General features: G+C 46.9%; 1 protein-coding gene across 1 annotated transcript; it reads left to right on the top strand.

The window, feature by feature from the left end:
- Positions 1-205: 205 nt before the first annotated feature.
- On the top strand, positions 206-23,171 carry TIMELESS (timeless circadian regulator). The gene is made up of 29 exons (XM_052640793.1): positions 206-274; positions 9,948-10,084; positions 10,238-10,391; positions 10,709-10,823; positions 10,918-10,980; positions 11,228-11,329; positions 11,506-11,661; positions 11,907-12,040; positions 12,251-12,338; positions 12,626-12,802; positions 13,166-13,383; positions 13,632-13,735; positions 13,878-14,047; positions 15,782-15,916; positions 16,024-16,175; positions 17,107-17,204; positions 17,296-17,416; positions 17,525-17,726; positions 17,995-18,140; positions 18,738-18,823; positions 18,918-19,035; positions 19,125-19,207; positions 20,375-20,517; positions 20,730-20,907; positions 20,989-21,057; positions 21,178-21,296; positions 22,475-22,736; positions 22,866-22,958; positions 23,098-23,171. Exons 2-29 carry the CDS (start codon positions 10,000-10,002, stop codon positions 23,169-23,171), a joined length of 3,645 nt encoding a protein of 1,214 aa, XP_052496753.1. The 5' UTR covers positions 206-274; positions 9,948-9,999.
- Positions 23,172-24,211: the final 1,040 nt, after the last annotated feature.

Genomic DNA, 24,211 nt, shown 5'->3' on the forward strand with positions numbered 1-24,211 from the left:
TCATAAGTCAGCAGGAAATCCATTGCGCTGTGAGCTCGGGCTCAATATAAGGGATGGACTCAGATAAAACAATAGTTGTGCTCGCTTCCTTTTTTTCACTTCATCACCAACTCCCCCAGCCGCTAAGGGTCACATGGACCAGCCTGGCTCGCCCCGCCCCCGCTCCCCACGTAGGCAGGGTCTGGTCCGACCCACAGTGGTGGCGGGAAAAGCAGCGGAACTGTGCGTGAGAGCTGCTGGCTCCGCGGGGATCTTGAGGAGCGGCGGGGAGCGGGTGAGTGAGTGTGTGGGCAAGAAGGCTTTAAGGGGACTGCGTCCCTTCGTAGCCACGGGGCCTCTCCTGGGAAGCGCCGAGTCCCCTTTCCCGCCACCTGGTTTAAAGGCAGGGGGCGGGGCGCGCGCCTTAGATGCGCACGCGCAGTTCCCAGTCGGGGCTCTGGGTGTCCGGGCGTTTCCAACTCGCCTGGGACTCCCCCTTGTTCTCCCGCAGTCACTACGCACGGCTTGGTCCGCTTGGAACCTTTAACTGTAAGACAGAAGCTTCCCAGGAATTTCCGCTTCTGAACTTCCCATCCAATTCAGACCCGAAAAAAACAGGTGTGCAACTTGGTGGTCAGCAGGAGCCGGGATCCAGTGGTCACTTGACTTAAATCTTGAGTTTTTATAAAATGGATTTCTCATTCTCTTCTGACCTTTCCCTTGGTAGAAGACTTATGGAGGTTACAGGCTCTGCTTGGGTTTGTTAGCTGGGCCTGCTGCTGCTACTGTTAAGTCACTTCAGTCACGTCCGACTCTGCGACCCCATAGACGGCAGCTCACCAGGCTCCGCCGTCCCTGGGAATTCTCTAGGCAGGAACACTGGAGGGGGTTGCCGTTTCCTTCTCCATCAGCCGTTAATTAAGCTCCTTCCCTTGAGCCTCAATTCTTGGCCCTTCGTGCTGCCACTCATAGTTACCTTGATAAAAAGTCAATCTGGTCATTTCAGATTATATTTAAAACTCCTCTTTGGCTGCCCACGGTCAAGTTTAAATCCTTAGGTGGGTGTCCAGGCCTTTGGCAGTCTGACTCTGACTCAGTTTGTTTTCTAAAGGTTCTTGTCATTTTTTTTTTCCATCTCATGCAGTTGAATCCCAGCCCTGTGGAAAGCATGTCTGTATTGTGTCTTTCATGCTTTGATGCTTGTGCTCCAGCTGTTCCCTGAACTTGAAGTTCTTGCCACTTCTCTGCCAAGTGAGCTTCTCTTTCAGAAGCGAACTCGACTGTCCTTTTGAAAACCTCTCTTTCCAGCCCTCCTAAGCCAAAGTAGTCACTTTTTCCTTTTTGTCCCTGAAGTATTTTACCTCCTTCTCTATATGATGGGCTTTCCTGGTTACTCAGTGGTGAAGAATCCATCTGCCAGTGCAGGAGACGTGGGTTCCATCCCTAGGTCAGGAAGATCCCCTGGAGAAGGAAATGGCAACCCACTCCAGTATTTTTGCCTGGGAAATCCAACGGACAGAGGAGCCTAGTGGGCTACAGTCCATAGCGCCCAAAAGAATCAGACACAACTTTGCGACTAAATACTTTCTGTGGCACTTATAAAATTGAGTAAAAGGTTATTCAGCTCCGACTGTGCACTGTGTTCAGTACCAGATGGACGGAGATGAATAGAACAGAGTTCCTGCCCTTAAGGAACTGGAAGGAACAGATGTGAGCCCTCTGCAGTTAGAGGGTGCCAGAGAATTCCGCCCTGGCTTCCTTAATTTGCTCACTTGGAATTGTCTTGAGTAAACTCTCTACTTTCACAGCTTGACAGACCACCTAACAACCTGATTCCTCCAAATCTCCAGCCCCAACCTCTCCTCCCTCAACTTCAAAACTTGTCTACTTAAGCTTAGAAAGCATGTATTTACACTTATGTTGTGCTGGTCACAAAGATTTGTAGTCTCAAAGAGTTTATATTTTAGTGCAGGTAACAGGAGCTTGAATCAGAGTCACCCAAAGAGTGTTTTCAGAACACTCTTGTCCAAGCCCCACTCCCTGTAGATTCTGACTCACTCACTAGACTCTGAAATTCAAAGGTGAATATGAAACAGTTCCTGCCTTCAGGGAATCTAAGGCTAATTCAGGGAGATAGATGTTTTAAACAATCTGTTTAAGTATTATGTACAACATAAACTACAAATGCCATGATGAAAGTGTTTATGGCACAAAGTAAACACAAAGGAGAGATACTTTCTGTATGGAGAAGCCAGGAGGCAGTGCCAGTTGGGCAGAGTTCTAAAAGGTGAGTGGGTAGACTCTAGGTGGATGAGAGAAGGGTGGTCCTGACAGAGGAGTGTCTTGGGAGAGGTTAACTAGCAGACAGTTCATAAAGGACTTTGTATTGTAGGCATTAGCGCATGCTGAAGGTAAACAATTCAAACAGTACTGAAGAGAAAGGTAACTATTTCTCCTGACCTAGGTCCCCCAGTTCTCCCCAGAGACAATTACTATGAATTTCTTATGTAGTCGTTGAAAGGTTTTAAGCAGTGTGGTTAAATGGCCAGACCTGGTAACTGTATTATGGATAGATTTAAGAGAATGAGACTGGACACAAGAAAGAGGCTAGGTAGCAGTTGAGTAATCTAAGCAGGAGATACTCGGGACCTGAAGCAAGGCAGTAGTAATGGGGATAGACAAGGGCCAGAAAGAAGAGCATAAGGAAGTAAAATTAGCTTGAGTGAGTGACTGAAGGCATTTAGAATGACTTCTAGGTTTCTTATGTGAATAACTGAGTAGATTGTGTCAATTGCTGAGAAATCCAACAGAGAAGTAAAGACAACCAAGGGAAAAGATGTTCCATGTTGGGCATATTAAGTGTGAGGATTTGAGAAGATGGAGATGGCTATTCATTTGTGGGACTGGCACCAGCGAGTTCAAAGTGGCAGGAGATAACGGATTTGCTGACTAATGGCTCAGAAATGGTAGTTGAAGATGTGGGAGTGGATGAGTTTGCCCAAGGAGCTATGTAGAGTGAGACAGGAAGAGGACTAAAGGTGTAGGCTAAGAAGTCCCCTGTGGCCTAGTAGTTAGGATTCCAGGCTTTCACTACCATGTCCAGCGTTCAAGCCCTGACTGAGATCCCACAAGCCTTGCAGCCATACATACATAAAAAGATGCAGGCCTAAGGAGCATCATCACTTGAGCAGAGGAGGAACAGCCTTCTCCAAACAGGACGGGTCTGAGGAAAGTTTTGGTCTTTTGGTTTTAGCTTTATTGGATTTTCCCTCCTCCTAAGATGAAAGAGCTTTGAGCAACTTATATGGGAATGGAGCCAGTGTAAAGAGAATGTTGGAAACAAATGAGGAAGAACCAACTGAGGGATAAGAAGTGATTGATCAGGGACTTCCCTGGCGGTCCAGTGGTTAAGACTTTGAGCTTCCAATGCAGGGGGTGCAGGTTCAGTCCCTGGTCGAGGAACTAAGAACCCACATGGCATAGCCAAAAAGTAAAAAGGAAGAGGAAGTGAGAAGAAGTGATTGAGCTGTTACAAATGGAGAGCTTAGATTCCAAGCAAAAAAGTCACTGTGGGCATTTGAAATATGTTTGTTTTTCAGCTTGGGTGGAGAGCATTGAGAGAGTTCACTTCTGGTTTCTATTCTGAGAGGAAAGGACCAGAGACACCAGCTGAGAGGTGTGAGAAGCAGTGGAGTAAAAGGACTTAAGGGTAGTGGGGGAAAGTTAGAAACAGCTGTTCCTCCAGAAGGAGAAGAGGGAGAGGACCAGGAATACTAAGGATGCTGGGCCAGGCTGAAAGTGAAAGTGAAGTCGCTCAGTCGTGTCCGACTCTTTGCGACCTGTGGACTGTAGCCCACCAGGCTCCTCCGTCCGTGGGATTCTCCAGGCAAGAATACTGGAGTGGGTTGCCATTTCCTTCTCCAGGGCCAAGCTGAAGGCCTGTTCAGATTGAAGACCACATTTGTTGTGTACCATTGTGCAGGGTTATTTGGTTTCCTCCAGCAAATCCTAATCTAGATTTGAATCCAAGAGCCTGGAAAGTAAATGGTTGCATTGATCTGAGGCTGGGATCTTTTGTAGAGTGAATGCAATAAAAGGAAAAAAGATTGAGACCTTACAAGTGTGCTGTGTAGTGATACAATAGTAGGATATGTACTCCTGCTTGCTCTACCCCAGTCTGATCATTTTATTTTTCAGCTTAGAACTCTTCAGTTAGTCCCAGGCTTCTATTCTAAATCCTTAAATCGATTGTCAGTAAGTTTTTCCATAAAGCCGGTTCCAACCCTCCTTTTCATTGTTCTCCTGTTAAGCTCCCTTATTCATAGCTATTCCCTCACTGCTTTTGCTCTGGAAGATTCTCTGCTTAAATTCCCCTCCCCCCAGCTGCCTAAATTCTAAGGCAGCCTTTAAAGGCCCAGTTCTAATCACACTTCTCTGACAAAACCTCCTTGACTACTTCAGCCTGAAAAGAGCCCTAGTTTTCCAGAATTTTTTTTCAGTATCACTTATTTAGAGCTTGTACTAACTAGCCTTTTATAGTGTTTCTTCTATATTAGATGAGTTTTATTTGTGCAACTAAATTCCTTAAATATCTTCAACACTGCAGCCACTGCACCTGCACAGCCCTGACTTTTGTCAGCACTTAATGACTGCCTGTAGAGTCCAGTAGATGGAGAGGAAAGTAATATTTTGAGAAGTCTTTGTACTCAGCACTCAGTAAATATCAGTTTGATGATATCAGTGCTTCTCCGACTTTTTTGGTCAAGGACCAGGGGATTTCCCCTCCCAAGCTATTGCAGACCAATGCTTACTCCCCCTCCCACCACCAACTTTATCGTGATATAATTGACATATAAAGCACTGTTTTAAAATAGTAGGACTAGGAACTTCTGTGGCAGTCCAGTGGTTAAGACTACGTGCTTCCAATGCAGGGGACATGGGTTCGATCCCTGGTCAGGTAACTAAAATGCCACATGCTGCATGGCGCTGCACCCCACCCCCTACACACAAAAGTGTAAATTTAAAGTTAATTAATTTAAAAAATAAAACAGTAAAACTTGAATAGTTGCACTTCACCCCCTACACACAAAAATGTAAAGTTAAAGTTAATTAATTAAAAAAATAAAACAGTAAAACTTGAATAGTATTGTTAGAAAAATTAAATTACTAGAGAAGTAACATAAAAAAGATATACAGAATAGAGACATTTTTCCTGTTGGCCCTGGGATCACAGCAAGTCTGACACGGTTGAATGGCCAACACTTTCATGGTTTCACTATGAGAGTCAACACGCACCAGCTCTGTCAGATTGCTGTCAGATGTCCTCAATGCGTATGCTTTGTTTTCGTACTAATCTTGATGCAGACAGCTAACAGTTTGGACCACCAATGGTCCACTGCTGCACAGATGGCTTGAGTTCCATGACCTCATTTGAACCACCCCCTACTTGTTTTTCTTAGCATACCAATAAGAAAACTGAGGTTTAGGTTAAGCCAAGTGTCATTCTGTTCATACTGGTGATACTCAAATCTGCTTCTTGGAGCAGGGTGGGTTTGGGGCCAAAGTTTTTGTTTGGTTTTGTTTTCAAGAAGTATGCTAATTTTCTGTTTTGAATTACAAGCATTTTAACTATTCTACCCTTTTTTTCCTTTGAGTCTTGCATTTTGAGGCCTGCAAGTATTAATTTCAGATGATTATTGCCTCATCTCAACTGCTTAGTACTCAACTGAGTGGGAAACTTGACTAACATTCCTTTTAAATGTCCAGGTCTGCTTTGTCTAACGTGTTTGATAAAGTTCTCATCTGTCTATGATGAAATATGAACATACAGCATAATGAATTTTTTCATAAAATCAAATACATTAAATTTAAAGGACTATTTTTTCCTGGGATTTTTGTCCTTGTTAGGTTTTCATGGGGTTTTTTTGGTGTTTAAATACTGAAAACAGAATGTGTAGTAATTGTGTGTTTTTTATAATAGCTGTTTTGAAATACAATTCACATACCATAAAATTCACCTTTTTAAAATGTAGAATTCACAGAGATGTGCAAAAGTTACTGCTGTCTAAGTTTAGAACATTTTCATCACTCAAAAAAGAAGCCATAAACATGACTACTAGCAGTCAGCCCCATTCCCCCCTCTCCCCCAGTCCCTGGCAACCAGTGATTTTTAATACTTTATATCTCTATGGATTTACCTATTCTGAGTATTTCATATAGATGGAATCATACAATATGTGACCTTTTGTGTGACTTCTTCACAGAACATAATGTTTTCAGATTTCATCCATATTATGGTATGTATCAGTACTTCATTCCTTTTTATTGTCAGATAGTATTCCCTTGTATAGATATACCACTTTTTGTTTATTCATTCATCAGGTGATGGACACTGGGGTTTTTAACATTTTGGCTGTTACAAATAATGCTGCTGTGAACAGTTGTGTGCGTTTTTTGGGTGGACATACATTTCATTTCTCTCAGATGTATACCTGTGAATCAGAGAACACAATGGCAACCCACTCCAATACTCTTGTCTGGAAAATCCCATGGACGGAGGAGCCTGGTAGGCTACAGTCCATGGGGTCGCTAGGAGTCAGACACAACTAAGTGACTTCACTTTCACTTTTCACTTTCATGCATCGGAGAAGGAAATGGCAACCCACTCCAGTATTTTTGCCTGGAGAATCCCAGGGACAGGAGAGCTGGGTGGGCTGCTATCTATGGGGTCGCACAGAGTCGGACATGACTGAAGCGACTTAGCAGCAGCAGCAGCAGCATACCTACGAGTGGAATTCCTGGGTCCTATGTTAACTCTGTGTTTAACATTTTGAGGAATTGCTAAACCAATTTCCACAGCAACTCCACCATTTTATAGTCCTCTACCAGCAAAAATGAGGTTTGTGTGCCTGTATTTTTTTTTTTTAATGTCCTTAAGTTATAAAATTTAAAGACTGAAACCTTAGGTTAGTCTCTCCAAATTACAAAAAAAAAAAAAAAAAAAACAAGTTAAAGACTCATCCATGAAATTCAAAAGTTTGGGAACTACTGCATTATACCAGTCTGTATTTAAAAACAAAGCAAACAAAAGAAAACCACCAAAAAAACACTATCCAGAAGGTCATCAAAGAGATGACCTAAAAAGAAATGAGAACTAACTGCTGACTGTTGAATAAAGTTGTAGAACTGCCTTTGCATGTTGATTTTTCTCCAGCATAAAAGGCTTGTGTTATTTTGTTATTTCTTAAAGCAGTTTGCAATCACAGAGTCATTTGGCAAACATTTCCTAAATACTGTGCCTGTGCCCATTTACCTCAGCCCCTGGAGTTTCTGAATATTTGGATCGGGCCTAAGCAGACGTTCTAAGATGGTTTGGATTTTTTGTGTTTGTGCCTCATGTGGTGGCGTGCAGGATCTTAGTTCCCTAACCAGTGATCAGACTCAGACCCCCTGCTTTGATCAGAGTCCTAACCACTGGACAACCAGAGGGGTCCCTGTAAGGTGGTTTTGAAGTGCAACCTGGCTCAAATGACTGCAGTCATTCTGGGTATATGTTAATTGGGTATAATACCAATTGAGGGTATAATGTTAATGCTTTTACTTGCATACTTGCATGTTTTGTTATTTCTAAGATATCTTTTTCAAGGAAAAAAATTTCCTGTCTTCTTTTCTATTGATTCTTGGCAGTCTTTTCAAGAAAAAAAAGAGAATTTCCTTTCTTCTTTTCTATTGGTTCTTTAGCCAGCCAGAATGCTGGTTTTACTGTTTTGCTTTTATTGTGGGTCAAAGAGGGGGCACTGAGAGAATTATTTTCAAAGTAGAAAACACGAAGGAGAATAAAGTGCTCTGATTGAAACGAAGATAAATTAAAGGCTTGTATGAGGACTTCCCTGGTGGTCCATTGGTTAAGAATCTGGGACTCAGTCTTGGTCTGGAAACTAAGATCCCACCTGCCCAGAACAACTAAGCCTGTGCACCTCAACAAAAGATGTTGCGTGCTGCAACTAAGACCTGCTGCAGCCAAATAAATAAAAATTTAAAAAAAATTTAATAGAGAAGAAAAGAGATATTCTAGATAATTATAAAGAAGTGTTCAGTGCTGGAGGAGGCAGTCTGTTTAGAATGATATGTGCTGTCAGAACCTGCCCTGCTGTAGACTCCTGTCCTCGTGAGGAGTTGGGTGACATTGAGCTGGATTGTGAACGTCAGATAGGCTTAGAACTTTTAGAGTTAAGGGAGATAGACTTTCCAGAAGGTGGGAGCAAGGTTTGGAGAGTGCAAGGCGGGGCTCTGTGTCTAAGAATGTGTATGTTTATGTTCCTGAGCTGGAGGGTTGGAGAGCCAGAGGCAGCTAAGGCATGGATCTAGGAAGTGGTGGGTTGGGCAAGTGTGTGTGATGTATATCACATAAGACAGATAATCAGATTCTAAGTGGTCTAAAAGAGAAAGAGGAGGCCACACAGACTAGGTGATAAGTAGCTTCTATTTAATCAAATGAAAAGAGAGTGAACTGTAAATTTTCTGTCCCTGGCTGATTTTTTAATGGTATGTTTCCACCAGTGGGGGCTTCCCTGGTGGCTCAGACAGTAAAGACACTGCCTGCAATGCAGGAGAGCTGAGTTCAGTCCCTGGGTTGGGAAGATCCCCTGGAGAAGGGAATGACTACCCACTCCAATATTCTTGCCTGGAGAATTCCATGGATAGAGGAGCCTGGCAGGCTCCATGGGATTGCAAAAGAACTGGACACAACTGAGTGACTAACACACCAGGGAAGGGAAAGCAACAGCCTAGAGAAATAATCCGGTTACATAAACGCAGGGACACAGCACCAGGCATCAATCCTTGGTCCTTTGGACATGCCCATTTCCTGTGGGGGAACAGGGATGGAGTTGGGCTAGAGGTACATATGGAACCTCTGTGGGACATATGGGAAAGGTCTTTTTAGAGGAAGCTGAGAGTATGGCTGAATGTGATAAGGGGACAAGATCGATGGATATTCCTATGTATGTGTATGTGTGTGTTACTAGTGTCAGGTTCTGAAACATCCAGGACCTGAACCTACTTGATTATCTGATGCAGATTTAAGGACTTTTATAAAGGGGGGCATGCTTCTGGAAAGGAAGATGGTCCTTCTGCGGAGAGGGACAAGAAGTTTAAATAGTTCCTATTTACTTCTTTTCTTGTCCACCCTGTTAGGTCCTGGCTTCTACTGAGATCATCAAAACTTATGAGTAGCTTTGGGGAGGAGAGTGAAGGAACTTTCTCTGCACAGCCCTAAGGCCTTAGAAGCCTCCGGGCTCCTGGGATATATCAGATCCTCAGTGGGATCACCTGACAGTCACAGCTGGATTTGCTCAGTTCCTGTACAGAAGAGCCATAACTGTATGTGGAAGGTGGAAGGGGACTGGGGCTGGCAATTTTAAGGGAGAGGAAAGCTCGTTCCCTTCATAGAGCTGCAGAGCTTTCTCAGGGTGAGTCTTGGTGATGATGCCCTTCACTAACCAGCCTTTCTTTGTACTACGTCATCCAGACTCTGAAACATACAGTTTCAGACCCAATTTAGAGGATGCGTGCATGCTAAGTCACTTCAGTTGTGTCCAGCTGTTTGCAACCCCATGGACTGTGTAGCCCACCAGGCTCTTTTTGTCCATGGGATTCTCCAAGCAAGAATACTGGAGCCCTGTCTCTCTTATGTCTCCTGCACTGCTAGGCAGGTTCTTTACCACTAGCACCATCTGGGAAGCCCCGGTTTAGAGGATGGGATGGCTTAATTCTTAGGCTTGGAGCCTCCTTGGTTGAAGCCTTAACTTAAAGCTTTCCCTGAGACTGGGAACAACACTGTTGGTGCCGATGGAAGTGAAGCATTTGAGGATTTTGTTCAGATTAACCAAAGCATCCAGGGCCTGCACGCTCCCCTATCCCTTTTATGGGGAGGAGCCCACATTTGTTATCTTTCCTTGTCTCTGTAGGCCTCGTCATTTCTGTGTCCCTTGGCTCGTCCACTGATGTGTGGACTTGAGCATGATGAATTGTGAACTTCTTGCCACGTGTAGTGCCCTTGGGTACTTGGAGGGAGACACTTACCACAAGGAGCCAGATTGCTTAGGTGAGTCCCTTTTTGAGGAAACAGATTAAAAAAGAAAAAAACTTACTTGAACCAAGATCTTTTGAATTTCTCAAGTCATGGGTATGAAGGGCACATGGACCTGGGTGGAGCTTCTTCCCTGGTTCCATGTAAGTGTTTATTCTGTCCCTGAAGAAAGTGTGAAGGACTTGATCCGCTACTTGAGGCACGAGGATGAGACACGGGACGTGCGGCAGCAGCTGGGATCGGCTCAGATCCTGCAGAGCGACCTCCTGCCCATCCTCACCCAGCATCGCCAGGACAAGCCTCTCTTTGATGCTGTTATCAGGTTGATTTCCCCAGCTTTTTTTTTTTTTAATTGAAGTATGGTTGATTTATAATACTGTGTTAGTTCCTGCTGTACAGCAAAGTGACTTAGTTATACATACATGTGTATATATATGTATGTCTATATATATACATATTGTTTTTTATATTTTCTTTCATTATGGCTTATCACAGGATGTTGAATCTAGTTTCCTGTGCTATGCAGCAGGATCTCATTGTTGATTCCTCAGCTTTTTAAGGTTTATCATGTGCCAGCCTTTGGTGTTGGTGCCTGGTGAGGAAACTTAACAGCTTCTCCCTCCTTCATGATTTCCCTAGGCTGATGGTGAACTTGACACAACCAGCCTTGCTCTGTTTCGGCAGCGTACCCAAGGAGCCCAGCTTCCGGCACCACTTTCTGCAGGTGCTGGCATACTTGCAGGCTTACAAAGAGGTGAGGTTTTCCCCCAGAGTCCCTGGGGCAGAATTGGGGGCAGTGGGGAAGGAGAAAGTGGAGGCTACTTAAGGTCAACTCCGCTATTTCATAGGCCTTTGCCAGTGAGAAGGCATTTGGGGTCCTCAGTGAAACTTTGTATGAGCTGCTGCAACTGGTGAGTCTCTGCTTCCCAAGATGCCGGGCAGTGGGGTTGGAGGGGGGTGAGGGGTATAGTTAGCGCCGTGCTCCTCCTCCGCACAGAGCCCCAGGCAGGGCATTGTCATGGAGATACGGCCCCAATCCCTGGGGTACAGGTCCAATCCACTGCACTGAGCCTGCTGCCTCAGGACTGCTTGAACACTTCCTTTCCTTTCTTTTTAATCCTGACCCTTCTGTGTGCCTCTGTCTCTCCTTCTGACCAGGGCTGGGAGGAACGCCAGGAGGAAGACAACTTGCTGATTGAGCGGATCCTGCTGCTGGTCAGAAACGTCCTCCATGTCCCCGCCGACCTTGAGCAGGAGAAGGTGATCTGGGGTTGTCTTAAGTTCTCATGCTTGGTTAGGGTGAGCAGCCCCCTTTTCCACTGTTCTGTCCTCTGACAGACCTTGGTGGGGGCCACCTTGGTCAAGGAATGAGTTGAAGAACCTCAAGGCAGGGCAGGAGAGCTGACTGAGTGCCCCCTTTCCACCTCATTGCTCAGCGGATTGATGATGACGCCAGTGTCCACGACCGGCTTCTCTGGGCAATCCACCTCAGTGGCCTGGATGACCTGCTCCTCTTCCTGGCCAGCTCACCTGCGGAGCAGCAGTGGAGCCTCCATGTGCTGGAGATCATCTCCCTTATGTTTCGTGACCAGGTGAGACCCTGACCTGTTGCCTCCATCCCTTCCCTCGTGTCCTTTTCTGCTGTGCGGCCAGAATTGCTCTTGAGTCATGACTGAAATGTCTGGGGGAGGCAGGTCACTTGTGGAGTAGCCGTGTCTTAGGTACAGGGTCCCACCAACAGTCCTATTTTCATTCAGTCCTTCTATCCCCCTAGGAGGTGAACTCAGAATAGGGAATGACTACCCTTCTGACTCGTCCCTCCTTGTTCTAAATCCAGAACCCTGAGCAACTGGCAGGAGTAGGGCAGGGACGCTTGGCTCAGGAACGGAGGACAGATGTGGCGGAGCTGGAGGTGCTGCGCCAGCGAGAGATGGCGGAAAAGAAGACTCGAGCCCTGCAGCGAGGCAACAGGTGAGTGGCAGAGAGCTGCTCTACCCGTGTTCCCGCTCCTGCACTGCGGAATATCAGGGCTTGGGCCAGACACTGGGTCACGGTGGTGGCCAGGGAGCACTCTACGGTTAAAGCACGCTCTGCTGCGCTGCTGAGAGAGTGAGGACGGAGCCTCCACAGAATTGAGGAGTCACCCTGGAGGTTTTCTGGTTTTTTTTTTTTCCTCTGCAGGCATTCTCGGTTTGGGGGTTCCTACATCATCCAGGGCTTGAAATCTATTGGGGAGAGGGACCTTGTCTTTCATAAAGGTCTCCACAATGTGAGTATGGTCCCGTCGGGGCGGTTGGGGAGACAGTGTAGAGTAGGGGGCCTACAAAGGGTAAACATCTCTGGAGGTAAAGCTGTCTCTGTTCTTGGGCTTAGAAAGTTGGAGACGTAGGAGGCATAGAGTTTTGGCAGTGTCTTTACTGGCATCTTCACTTAGTACTAGAGGGAGGGAACCTTCAAGTTTCTTCTGAGAAAACTGAAGTACCGAGGATGTGGAAAGAGCTGCCAGGGAGGGAGGTGTTCAGAAGTAACTCTGATCCCCTCAACCTCTACCCCTAGCTCCAAAACTACACTTCTGATTTGGGAAAGCAGCCCCGACGGGTGCCCAAACGTCGCCAGGCTGCCCGGGAACTGTCTGTCCAGCGCCGCTCTGCCCTCAACGTGAGACTCTTCCTCCGGGACTTCTGCTCGGAGTTCCTGGAAAACTGTTACAACCGGCTCATGGGCTCGGTGAAGGTGAGAGCCTAGGAAAGATGGAGCAGAGAGGTGACTCAGGCCGCGGTTGGGGGGAGGGCAGGCTGGCAAGGAGCCCACGGGAAGCTAGCTGAAGAGCATGGACTAGTAGATGGGAGGGGTGTAGGGTGCTCCTGAGACATGGTGATGAAGTCAAGAGGGAGTGGGTTATTGATGGGACAAAAAAGACTATAGAGTAGTTGCCCCAGAGGAAAGGGAAGGAAATGTGGAGAGGATAAGAGAAGGATGGAAATTTGGGCCCTAATATATTGTTACAGTGATGTCCAGGGTCCACCCGGTCGCAGTAGGACGGGAGGAAGTAGGAAGCCCTGAGGTCCCGGAGTGATCTCTGTTTCCTGGACATAGGACCACCTGCTTCGGGAGAAGGCTCAACAGCACGACGAGACCTACTACATGTGGGCCCTGGCTTTCTTCATGGCCTTCAACCGAGCTGCCTCCTTCCGGCCAGGCCTGGTTTCTGAGACCCTCAGTGTCCGCACCTTCCACTTCATTGAGCAGAACCTCACCAACTACTATGAGATGATGCTGACCGACCGCAAGGAAGCCGCCTCCTGGGCACGCCGGTGAGCGGGCGGAGAACTGGGGTCAGAGTGGGCATCTTGGCCAGGTTGGAAATCGGAATGCCTGAATTCGGGATGGTGCTTTCTTCCCTATTTCAGGCTTCAAGTGGTCAGGCTGGGGAGCAAGGATGGGCTGGGTCATTCAGTTTTTGATGGAACTATTTTGGGATGTGGGGGTGCAAAGGGGTGATACTGTTTCCATGAACCAAGGTCCTAAGCTGTCCTCCTTTTCACCTCTTTTCTTCTTGCAGGATGCACCTGGCTCTGAAGGCGTATCAGGAGCTGCTGGCCACAGTGAATGAGATGGATGTGTGCCCAGACGAGGCTGTGAGGGAGAGCAGCCGCATCATCAAGAGTGAGGCCTGGCCTGGTCGCTGGTCCTGCCTTCCCTGCCTCTCAACCCAAACCTCACCCTTCCCATCCCAGCTCCACCTGTCTCTCCCATCCCCAGGCTTTGCAGACCAGTCCATCCATCCCCTTCTGTTCCCTGTTTGCAGACAACATTTTCTATGTGATGGAGTACCGGGAGCTCTTCCTGGCTCTCTTTCGCAAGTTTGATGAGAGATGCCAGCCCCGCTCTTTCCTTCGTGACCTGGTGGAAACCACCCACCTCTTCCTCAAGATGTTGGAGCGGTTCTGTCGGAGCCGTGGGAACCTGATGGTGCAGGTATGGGGTGGCCCAGGGGTGTAGAAAGAGCTGGAGGATAAAGAGGAAGGGGAAAGCTGATCTGTTAGAAATACTCTCAACTAAGGCCAAGAGTTTTGTTGGTGTTGCCATTGTGAGTTGGCCTTGTGAATTTCCTCTCATTAGGTTAATTCCTGATCTACCATAAATATCTTCATTCAGGAACCATTTATTAAACACCTGCTGTGTGCTAAAAGCACACAGACTCTGGGGGTCCATAATTTTAGGATTTATTAATTATGCTGTGTTATTTCCTGGTTATCCTTCAGAAGCACTGTCATGAGATAGAAAGGGCCTTACCTTACATTAAAAGTCAGAGATCTGGGGACTTGCCCAGCAGTCCAGTGATTGAGACTGCACTTCCACTCCAAGGGGTCAGGGTTTGATCCCTGGTGTGGGAATTAAGATCCTGCATGCCACCTAGAGAAGCCAAAAATAGAAGAAGTCAGAGATCTGGGATTTCATCCTGTATTAGTTACTGTTAGAATAACTCGAGCTGCTTGTGTGAGTCTCCAGGTCTTTAAAGTTGATTATAGTATCTACCCATATAAGCCTGAAATGAAATAATAAATGAAAAACCTGGAACAAGAAGAAAACCTCAAGCAGTTTCTATCCTGGAGACACAAGGACTCTGCTTTGTAAAAATTTTCCTATACTTCTATTTGCTACAGCTTAAAACTTGGTCAGAAGTGAACTTGAAAGGGGCTGTGGTACCAATGTACTCAGTCACTCGTTTGTATCCATTACAACTCTTTGTAACCCCATGGACTGCAGCCCACCAGGCTCCTCTGTTCATGAGATTTCCCAGGCGAGAATACTGGAGAGGGTTGCCATTTCCTACTCCAAGGATCGAACCCAAGTCTCTTGCGTCTCCTGCATTGGCAGATGGATTCTTTACCACTGCGCCACCTAAGACACCTGTAGTACCAATGAGACTTTTCTGAAAGGTCTTTTTACACTCAGAACTCTGTTGTATTCTCAGTACTATATTGAGCCTTTAGCGTTTACTATGTCTCAGATGTTGTGCTAAGATTTTCCCCTAATCCTTACAACAACAACTAGGACACAGGCACAGAGTGGTTAAGCAACTTGTCCAAGGTCTTGCTGGTAAATGACTAGCATCCATACTTAAATCCTGCTGGAGTCCAGGCTCATGCTCCTGACCTTTGGTGTGTTTCAAGTTCCTTGAATGTAGCATGAATCTCATTAAGGACCTCATAACCCATCTTATTTACCCACAGTAAAGACTGATCCACAGCCATGACTTGGCGAGATCCTGCTTTTCAGGAGGAAGAAAATCGTGGTGTACTTTTGCAGAATGCTTTCTTTTTTACAAAGCCTTTTCATAGAGAAGTTTTTATCCTTATAGCAAATCTGTTTATTCTCTAGACTTCTGCTTAAGGTGTCACTGCCCCAAGAAATGAGTCACATGCTGTTCCTGTGTTTGGCCATGGCATTTTATGCTCAGCCACATTCTAGGTCTTATCCACGCTGTAGTGTTATTTTCCTACTTACCTGTTTCCCCCAACTAGTGCCTCAAGGAGAAGGCAGCGTGCTGGTCACTGCTGCTTACCCGTCACCATCAAGTAGCACATAGTCGTCACTCCGTGAATGTCTAATTAATTCAGACTTCTGACTAATTAGTTCTCAGAGGACATTGATGGGAAAAGGCCTCTCTGGCTCTCCTGCTGTCCTCACACAGGTCTTTCTCCATAGAACAAACGAAAGAAAAGAAAGAAGAAAAAGAAGGCCCTAGATCAATCTGTTGCTTCTGGTAATGCCCCCTACAGCCCAGAGGAACTGGAGGCCATGTGGCCCTCCCTGGCCGAGCAGCTGCAGTGCCGTGCCCAGGTGAGTAGCTGCAGAAACCTTCTCTTGAGTCTAGTGCCCTGGACAGGCTGTCTTGGCATCCCCTCGCCCCCACCACTGTTTCCATAGCTTGAATCATCCCTCTCTAGGATTCTGAGCTCAGTGTGGACTCTGTGATTCCCTTTGATGCGGCCTCAGAGGTGCCAGTGGAAGAGCAGCGGGCAGAAGCCATGGTGCGCATCCAGGACTGCCTCCTGGCTGGCCAGGCCCCGCAGGCCCTGAGCCTCCTGAGGTCTGCCCGGTAAGAGCACTGCCTGCCCATCCTCCTGCATCCAGCCCCTGGGCTTCTGGGGGCAGAGAGTGGCTTCCACTGGGGCACAGGGTTCTCAGACTTTCAAAGAGAGCGGTCCTCTCAGAAGTGCAAGAGCTCTGCATGGAGCACTTGAGTCCTGAAAGTTTTGGTTGGTTTATTAGGGAGGTTTGTTGTTTGTTTTGTTTCACTTTTGAAAAATATTAGCACAGTTACTTGGGGGAAAAAATAGAGATAATTCTATGAGCCAAAGATAGCCATCATTAACATTTTGCTGAGTTATCTTCCAGAGTATTTTTCCCCTCTGTGTTATATATAGACATATGCACCTTCTTTTACAAAATCAAAATATTATATGATACTGATTTATAGTTTTTTTTTCAATTCTCAATATATTGTGAGCATCATTTCACATCAGATATATTTCTGCAATTGTTAATGGCTTTAAAACCCCATTGTGTATATTTGTCCAACTAAATGTCATGCAATTTAGATTACTTGCATTTTGTTCCTCTGATTTTCATTGCAGTGAGGCTTAGGAGGGAAAATTGCCCTAGAGTCTTTGTTTCATCTTTGAGATGACAGTTTGCATTCTCTTTCCAGTTGGAAAATAAGTCTAAATTCCTTGTACTACTTCAAATTATAATTAGATTCCCTCTGCTGAAAGTGTTAGTCACTCGGTCATGTCTGACTCTTTGAAGCCCCATGGACTGTAGCCCATCAGACTCCTCTATCCATGGAATTCTCCAGGCATGAATACTGGAGTGGGTGCCCATTTCCTTCTCCAGGGAATCTTCCCAACCCAGGGATTGAACTGAAATCTCCCACATTGCAGGCAGATTCTTTACCATCTGAGCCACCAGGGAAGCCCAAATTCCTTCTGGCAAAAAGCCTTTTTTTTTTTTTTCTTTCTGTGTTCCAGGGAGGTGTGGCCGGAAAGAGATGTGTTTGGTGCTCAGGACATCTCCCCAGAGGAGGAGATCCAGCTACTGAAGCAAATCCTCTGGGCCCCGCTTCCCCGTGAGTCTCCATTTCCTTCTCATCACTCTCCTTCCCATGCTTCTCCAGTGCCAACGTCGCAGATACCCGGTAATCCTCACTCTTTCTGTAGGCCAGCAGGGGCTGGAGGAAAAAGGGGCAGAGGAAGACGACGACGAAGAGGAGGAGGAGGAAGAGTTAGAAGTGGTCCAGGTGTCGGAGAGAGAATTTAACTTTCTGGACTACCTGAAACGGTGTGCGCCCAGAGGATGGAGTTGGTGTCAGGGTGGAGACCGGGATGCCGTGCGGACGAGCTGTATCTTTCTCACACCTGCATCCTCTCACTCCTTGTCTCGGTGCAGCTTCGCAAACTCAACCGTCCTCCGAGCCTACCTGCTGCTGCTGCGGAGCTACAAGCAGAACAGCGCCCACACCAACCACTGTGTGGTCAAGATGCTGCACCGGCTGGCCCACGACCTCAAAATGGAAGCCCTGCTTTTCCAGCTCTCCCTCTTCTACCTCTTCAATCGTCTGCTCAGCGACCCTGCCGCCGGGGCCTACAAGGTGAGGAAGCACCAACGAAGGGGGGTCTGGAGGCCTAGGGAAGTCCTGGGGAAAAAGGCTGAGAGGTAGAGTGCCCTGCGGGGTGTCAGGGCTGAGCCATGAGAGAATAGTGCAGACGCAGGCAGGCAGCTTGAAGGAGTTGCATGGGGAAGGATAGGAGAGGCCGAGCGAGAGGCACCAGCTGGGAGCAGGTCTAGAGACGATACCTGGAGGCCCGTGTTTATGTACGTGTGGCCACGGGCCTAACAGCAGCCTCCCTCTCCCACAGGAGCTGGTGACTTTTGCCAAGTATATCCTGGGCAAGTTCTTCGCTTTGGCTGCTGTTAACCAGAAAGCCTTTGTGGAGCTGCTGTTCTGGAAGAACACCGCTGTGGTTCGAGAGATGACCGAGGGCTACGGCACCCTGGATGGCGGGTGAGCTTGAGGACAGCATGGTGGGCCTGGTGGGGGGTGGTGGTGGGGTGGCCCAGTACAGTGTGCCAGAGCTGGAGGGCCTGGCGGGTCAGGTGGCGTCACCTTTCTTCCCTTTCATAGGCGAGAAAACAAGCCCCGAAGGTGAAGTGTGTTAGCTAATTTCGCCCAAGAGAGAAACTGGGATCGAGCCTAAGTGTCCTGCCTACTCTAGTCTCCTTCTCCTTCACCAGCGTTCGGGGGCGCTCAGAGTCGAAGGCCCACAGAGGCTCTGTGCCTGATCCCAGGAAGTGCTGGGAAACTATAACGGAGCACAGAAACGCCTGTCCTCTTTCTCTGGGTAGCTCTCTCCTTTCACTCTTCTCTCTCCTCGTAATACCCTCAGCAGTGTCAGGTTCCAGGGGCCCAACCTGGAAACTCTTAGTTCGATTTTGGGATTCTTAAATAGAAGGAGAGTAAAAGGAAGGAGACACACCTTAGGCCTCTGCTGGCTGGCTGCTCTGAGGCACCTGGGTCGCCCTGTTCCTGTTAGAAGAGAAGGCCCTGGGTCTCCTCTTTCAGACCCAGCAGCCTCCCCAATCCCCTTCTTTCCCCACTCAGATCTTCTAGCCGCAGACTCCCTGGATGGAGCCCAGAGGAGGAGGCCCAGCTTCGGGAACTGTACCTTGCCCATAAGGATGTGGAAGGTATGAGGCCTCGAGGTCTGAAGAGCTTGGCGGGGAGGAAGGCAGCCAGAGCCCCGGGATCCCCGTTCCCAGCATCACCCCTCCTCCACCTCAGGTCAGGATGTGGTGGACACCATCTTGGCACACCTGAAAACTGCTCCTCGGACACGCAGGCAGGTCATCCACCACCTGGTGCGGCTGGGACTGGCTGACAGCGTCAAGGACTTCCAGAGGTAGTGGCACCTGCTCTGGAGGGAACTGATTTGGGGAATCCACCATGCAGCCCCTGAGCACCCCCTTCTGCTGACACCTCCCTAAATAGGAAAGGAACCCAGATTGTGCTGTGGACGGAGGATCAGGAGCTGGAGCTGCAGCGGCTTTTTGAGGAGTTTCAGGACTCCAATGGTGAGTGAGGGGGAAGCTCAGGGGGCCTCTGAGAGGAGAGCCAAGCCGTCCATTTCTTTTCCTGCTGCTTCCTCTTCCCAAGAAAGGCTTATTTTCTTCTTTCTGTCCACCTGCTCTATTTGTGGTGTCGCGTTTGTTTGTTTTTAAAGATATTTTTTCTTTTTTTAATTATATAAGTTACAGGTGTACAATTCACTATAGTATGATTCACTATAGTCACTAATTTTTTTTATTTACTAATTCTTAAATTTTATGCTCCATTTATCGTTGTTAAAAAATATTGGCTATACTCCCCATGTTGTACAATACATCCCTGTAGCTTGTTTTATAGCTAAGCTTGCAACTCTTAATCCCCCACCCCCGTATGGCCCCTCCCCCTTCCCACTGGTAACCACTAATTTGTTCTCTATATCTGTGAGTCTGCTTCTTTTTTGTTACCTTCATTCGTTTGTGTTTTTTTAGAATCCACATATAAGTGATATCATATAGTATTTCTCTGTCTTTATCATTTCACTTAGCATAATGCCCTTCAAGTCCATCCATATTGCCACAAATGGCAAAAATTCATTCTTTTTTTATGGCTGAGTAGTATTCCTGTATATATGTATATCATTATTGTTGTTTGGTTACTAATTTGTACCTGACTCTCTGCAACCCTGTGGACTGTAGCCTGCCAGGCTCCTCTGTCCATGGGATTTCCCAGGCAAGAATACTAGAGTGGGTTGCCATTTCCTTCTCCAGGGGATCTTCCCGACCCAGGGATTGAACTCACGTCTCCTGCATGGCAGGCAGATTCTTTACTGTCTGAGCCACCTGGGAAGCCCTGTGTGTGTATTACATCTGCTTTATTCATTCGTCTGTTTATGGACACTTAGGTTGCTTTTATACCTTGGCAATTGTAAATAATTCTGCCAAGAACATTGGAGCACATGTATCTTCGAATTAGTGTTTTTATTTTTTTCGGGTATATAGTCAAGAGTGGAATTGCTGGGTTATATGATAATTCTATTTGTAGTTTCTTGAAAGACCTCCATACTGTTGTTGTTTTTTTTTGTGGTGTCTTTTTGAGTGAATTGAGTTATCCCCTTTCCAAAGACTGTTCTCTGTTTTTTTTAGCTAGTGCCTTTCCCTGTTGCTCTTGGCTATTCACACTTTCTCTCTCTATAGATGTCCTGGGTAATATCATGAAGAACATTACAGCCAAACGCTCACGGGCCCGAATAGTGGATAAACTGCTGTCTCTGGGGCTGGTGGCTGAGCGGCGGGAGCTGTACAAGAAACGCTGGAAGAAACTGGCACCCTCGAGCTTGGTAACAGTCTTACCCTGGCTCTGCCAGCTGGGCATGCCTCCCTCCCACCCCTCTCCCCACGCAGTGCTCCTTAGAAGTAGCCCACCCAGATTCTTCCTGCCTCAGGCTCTTCTGAATACGTCCCGCCTAGCTGGGTAGTCAGGAACCAGAGGACTCCACGCAGTTCCTTATCTTGTCTCCTTTGGTCCATTTCTCACCCCAATGAATTATAGCCTAATGAAGAAGAATCCTTGCACGATTTTTGCCAGGAAGATCTAGAAGAAGAGGAAAACGTGCCAGAGAAAGAGAATGAAGAGGATGAAGAGAAAGAAGAAGGCTCAGAAGCAGAGCAAGCCCAGGGTGGCTCCGTCCTTTCAGCTGAATACCTTGGGCAGAGTCTGCACCAGGAAGGTGAGGGCTTGGTTGGGAGAGATGTCTCAGATGGCGGGGTTGGTTGTATGGACCAGTTGTGAGTTTCCCACATTCCCTCAGGCTTTTCTGCTCCCCTCCTCTGGCTCCAGAACTGCCTCATCAGAGCAGCAGATGATCGGGAAGAGGCTGGTGAGTGAATAAGCGACGGATTCGGGAGGACTGGGGTCTGGAGGCTACTGGGGACCTGCCATGGGCTGGAGGGCCAGTTCTTTCTTCACATCTTCACCATGTGACCGGGTCCTGTCCTAGGCTGCTCTCAGGCAGTTCCGTTGGTGCCACTGACAGAAGAAAATGAGGAAGCGATGGAAAGTGAACAGTTTCAACAGCTGTTGCGAAAGCTAGGGGTTCGGCCTCCTGCCTTTGGACAGGTAAATACACCAGTTACGGCATCAGCCAAGCATGTTGTTGCCTCTTTAAGACACATCTTCTCCTCACTCCCTGTCATCTCTGACCATGACTCCTGCAGCAGCTGTCCTGCTAATCTTCTCCTCACCTATCTTCTCTTCTCCTAAGTCCATCTTCCACACTGCTTCCAAGTTACCTTTCTAAAATATAGTTTTGATTATATCACTCCCCTGATCAGAGCACTTGGTGTTCCCCACTGTTTGCAGGACAAAGTCCACAGCCTCTGAGTGATGTATCTGGCCTTGGCCAAGCTTTGCAGCTTCACAATCATGCCACCCAACACCTGCCTCATACTGTAGTCATCCTGTGCTCTTTCCATCCTCCAAACAGACTTTTTCATACCTGTAAACAGTCAATCATGCCAGTTCCCCCTATTGGAACATTCCAACCACATACACAGGTGGCCGATCCCCCATCTTCGTGATGAACAGTCCACCCGACCTTCAAGAGTTTTAGTTCAGCTGTCACTTCCTCAGGAAAGCAGTCTCTTTCACTCCTTCAACCACACTCCCTACCAAAATTCACCAGATACTCAAGTCTCTAATATAAAATGGCATCGTATTTGTGTATAATCTTTGCATATAGTCTCTGTAGATTACTTGTCATAACTAATACAATATAAATGCTATGTACATGGCTGTCAGTGTGCAGCAGGTTCAAGTTTTGGTTTTGGACCTTTTTGGAATTTTTCATTTCTTTCCCCGGTGTTTTTGATCTGTAGTTGGTTGAATCCATGGATATGAAACCCACAGATACAGAGGGCCAACTGTAATCGTTTTGGTGGCTGTGATTTGTTCGTTCCCTTAGTATAGCCCCAGTCCTGTGGTGTTACAGTACATTGTTATAGTACGTTGGTTCTTCATTCTGTTTGATTGTGAGATCCTTGAAAGCATGGATCGTATCTAACTCACTTTTAGATCCCCAGAATCCATTCATTTACTTAAGTAATTAACAACTATATTCTCTGGCCCTGTGCTAGACACTGGGCATAGACTGGATCAATAAGCAATGCGAGTTCACAACCTTTGTGGCGCTTCACCAATGTAGGCTCATATGTATTCAGTGAGTAATATCAAAATCTGGTGAGCTAGAGGCTTCTCCTTTCCCATTGCTCCTGCTTTCAACTCCTTTGTGCCTGTAGGAAACCTTCTGGCGAATTCCAGCCAAACTGAGTCCCACCCAGCTCCGGAGGATGGCAGCTTCCTTGAGCCAAGCAGAAGAGGAGGAAAAGCTTCAGTTAGGATTAGAATCTAAGGTCCCTGGGGAGCCAGGCCTAGAAGAGGAGCACCAACAGGAAGAGGAGCATCAGCAAGAGGAGGAGCACCAAAAGGAGCACCGAGCACATGCCCTGAGGACCCTCCTGTTAGCCCGGAAAAAGAAAGCAGGCCTGGTGTCGCCAGAGGGTAATACCAGGACCACTTATCTATTGTATACTTACTGCGTGCTGGCCATATCGATCGAGAGTGTCTGCAAGACTTCTGAGACTACGAGAACCTAGTTCCCTAATTTCATGCCTCTTGTGGTTGTTTCAGAGGAAGGGACCAATGGTGGGAAAGAACAGCTGATAATGGCACCCAAGAAGCGACAACTGCTGGACAGCGATGAGGAGCAGGAGGAAGATAAAGGTGGGAGTCTGGTCGGGACCTGCTTTTTCTTCTGACCTCTAGCACTCTTCTCTCCAGTCCAGAAGATAAATGCTACCATCCTCCTTCTCCATAACATACTTAGATCTCCTCTCTCTTCTCATCCCTGTCATTCCCATAGCACCAGAGTTGGGAGTTCCAGGAATCCGGAAGAAGAAACGGTTTCAGATTGAGGATGATGATGAGAGCGACTGAAGATGCAGATGCCCAGGGCAGAGATAAACCCCATTTTTAGGTGGTGAATTTGAATCTGAGTTTGGAGGACCTGGAAACTCCTCTTACTGGACAGCAGCTGTGGAGCCCCCAACTTCCTCATGGATTTAAGAGTCCAGGAAGTCCAGGCAACAGTATTGGCCTCCTGTTACTTCTTCCTTCTCCCAGTTTTATCAGTGTGCCTCAGTAGCTCTCTGGAGACTTATTCCTCTTCTTTGGTTTTAATAGCACTCCCTGGCAAAGGAGAGGTGTGAATGAAATATAGAAGGCACCTTGGACCCCGCTTAGTGGTCTGTTGTTTTGACTTTCTGCTGGAGGTGGGTCCCAGCACTAGATGGGGAGTCTTGTGACGTGATGAGTGTGGGTGTTGCATTTTAAAAAGGCTCCCGTTCTCATATTCTTTCCTGTGATCACCTTCAAAATGCCAGATTGAGCCCAGTTCCTGCCACTGAAGTAAGGCTGAAATGCAGTATTCTTCAGATGATGAATACGTTTGGTTGGTGTTTGGCATCGAATTAAACATGTAAAATTTAAAGTTGCCAATGTTGCTCTGACTTACCAATCTAAATACCCCAACCCTCCACCTGCATCTTTGTGAAAGCACTTTTAACTGTTAGGTTTAAAAGAAACCATCAGCCTTCCCTTTTCTCTTGCTTTCCCTACAAAAGACACAAAAACATTCTTACCTCTTAGACAAAGATCCTTTGTCTAGGATAAATCTTTAGGGTTAAAAGAATGTGCATCAGAACAGGCACATGAAAAAACGCTCAATGTCGTTAATCATCAGAGAACTGCAAATTGAAACCACAATGAGATATCACCTGATACCTATCAGAGTGGCTGTCATCAAAAAGACCATGGATAATAAATGTTAGTGAGGATATAGAGAAAAAGGAACCCTGGTACACTGTTGATAGGAACATACTGTGCTGCGACCCCATAGACGTCAGCCCACCAGGCTCCCCCGCCTCTGGGATTCTCCAGGCAAGAACGCTGGAGTGGGTAGCCATATTGGGCTGGCT

Source organism: Budorcas taxicolor, chromosome 5 (genome assembly GCF_023091745.1).
Source record: "Budorcas taxicolor isolate Tak-1 chromosome 5, Takin1.1, whole genome shotgun sequence".
Classification (NCBI taxonomy): domain Eukaryota; kingdom Metazoa; phylum Chordata; class Mammalia; order Artiodactyla; family Bovidae; genus Budorcas; species Budorcas taxicolor.

What these genes read in the sequence shown, in the direction of transcription:
- TIMELESS (XM_052640793.1), top strand. Translation starts at nt 10,000, where the DNA reads ATGATGAATTGTGAACTTCTTGCCACGTGTAGTGCCCTTGGGTACTTG. An exon ending in TGTATGAGCTGCTGCAACTG is followed by an intron (nt 10,981 to 11,227) that starts GTGAGTCTCTGC and finishes CCTTCTGACCAG; the next exon opens with GGCTGGGAGGAACGCCAGGA. An exon ending in GGCCTCCTGCCTTTGGACAG is followed by an intron (nt 21,297 to 22,474) that starts GTAAATACACCA and finishes TTGTGCCTGTAG; the next exon opens with GAAACCTTCTGGCGAATTCC.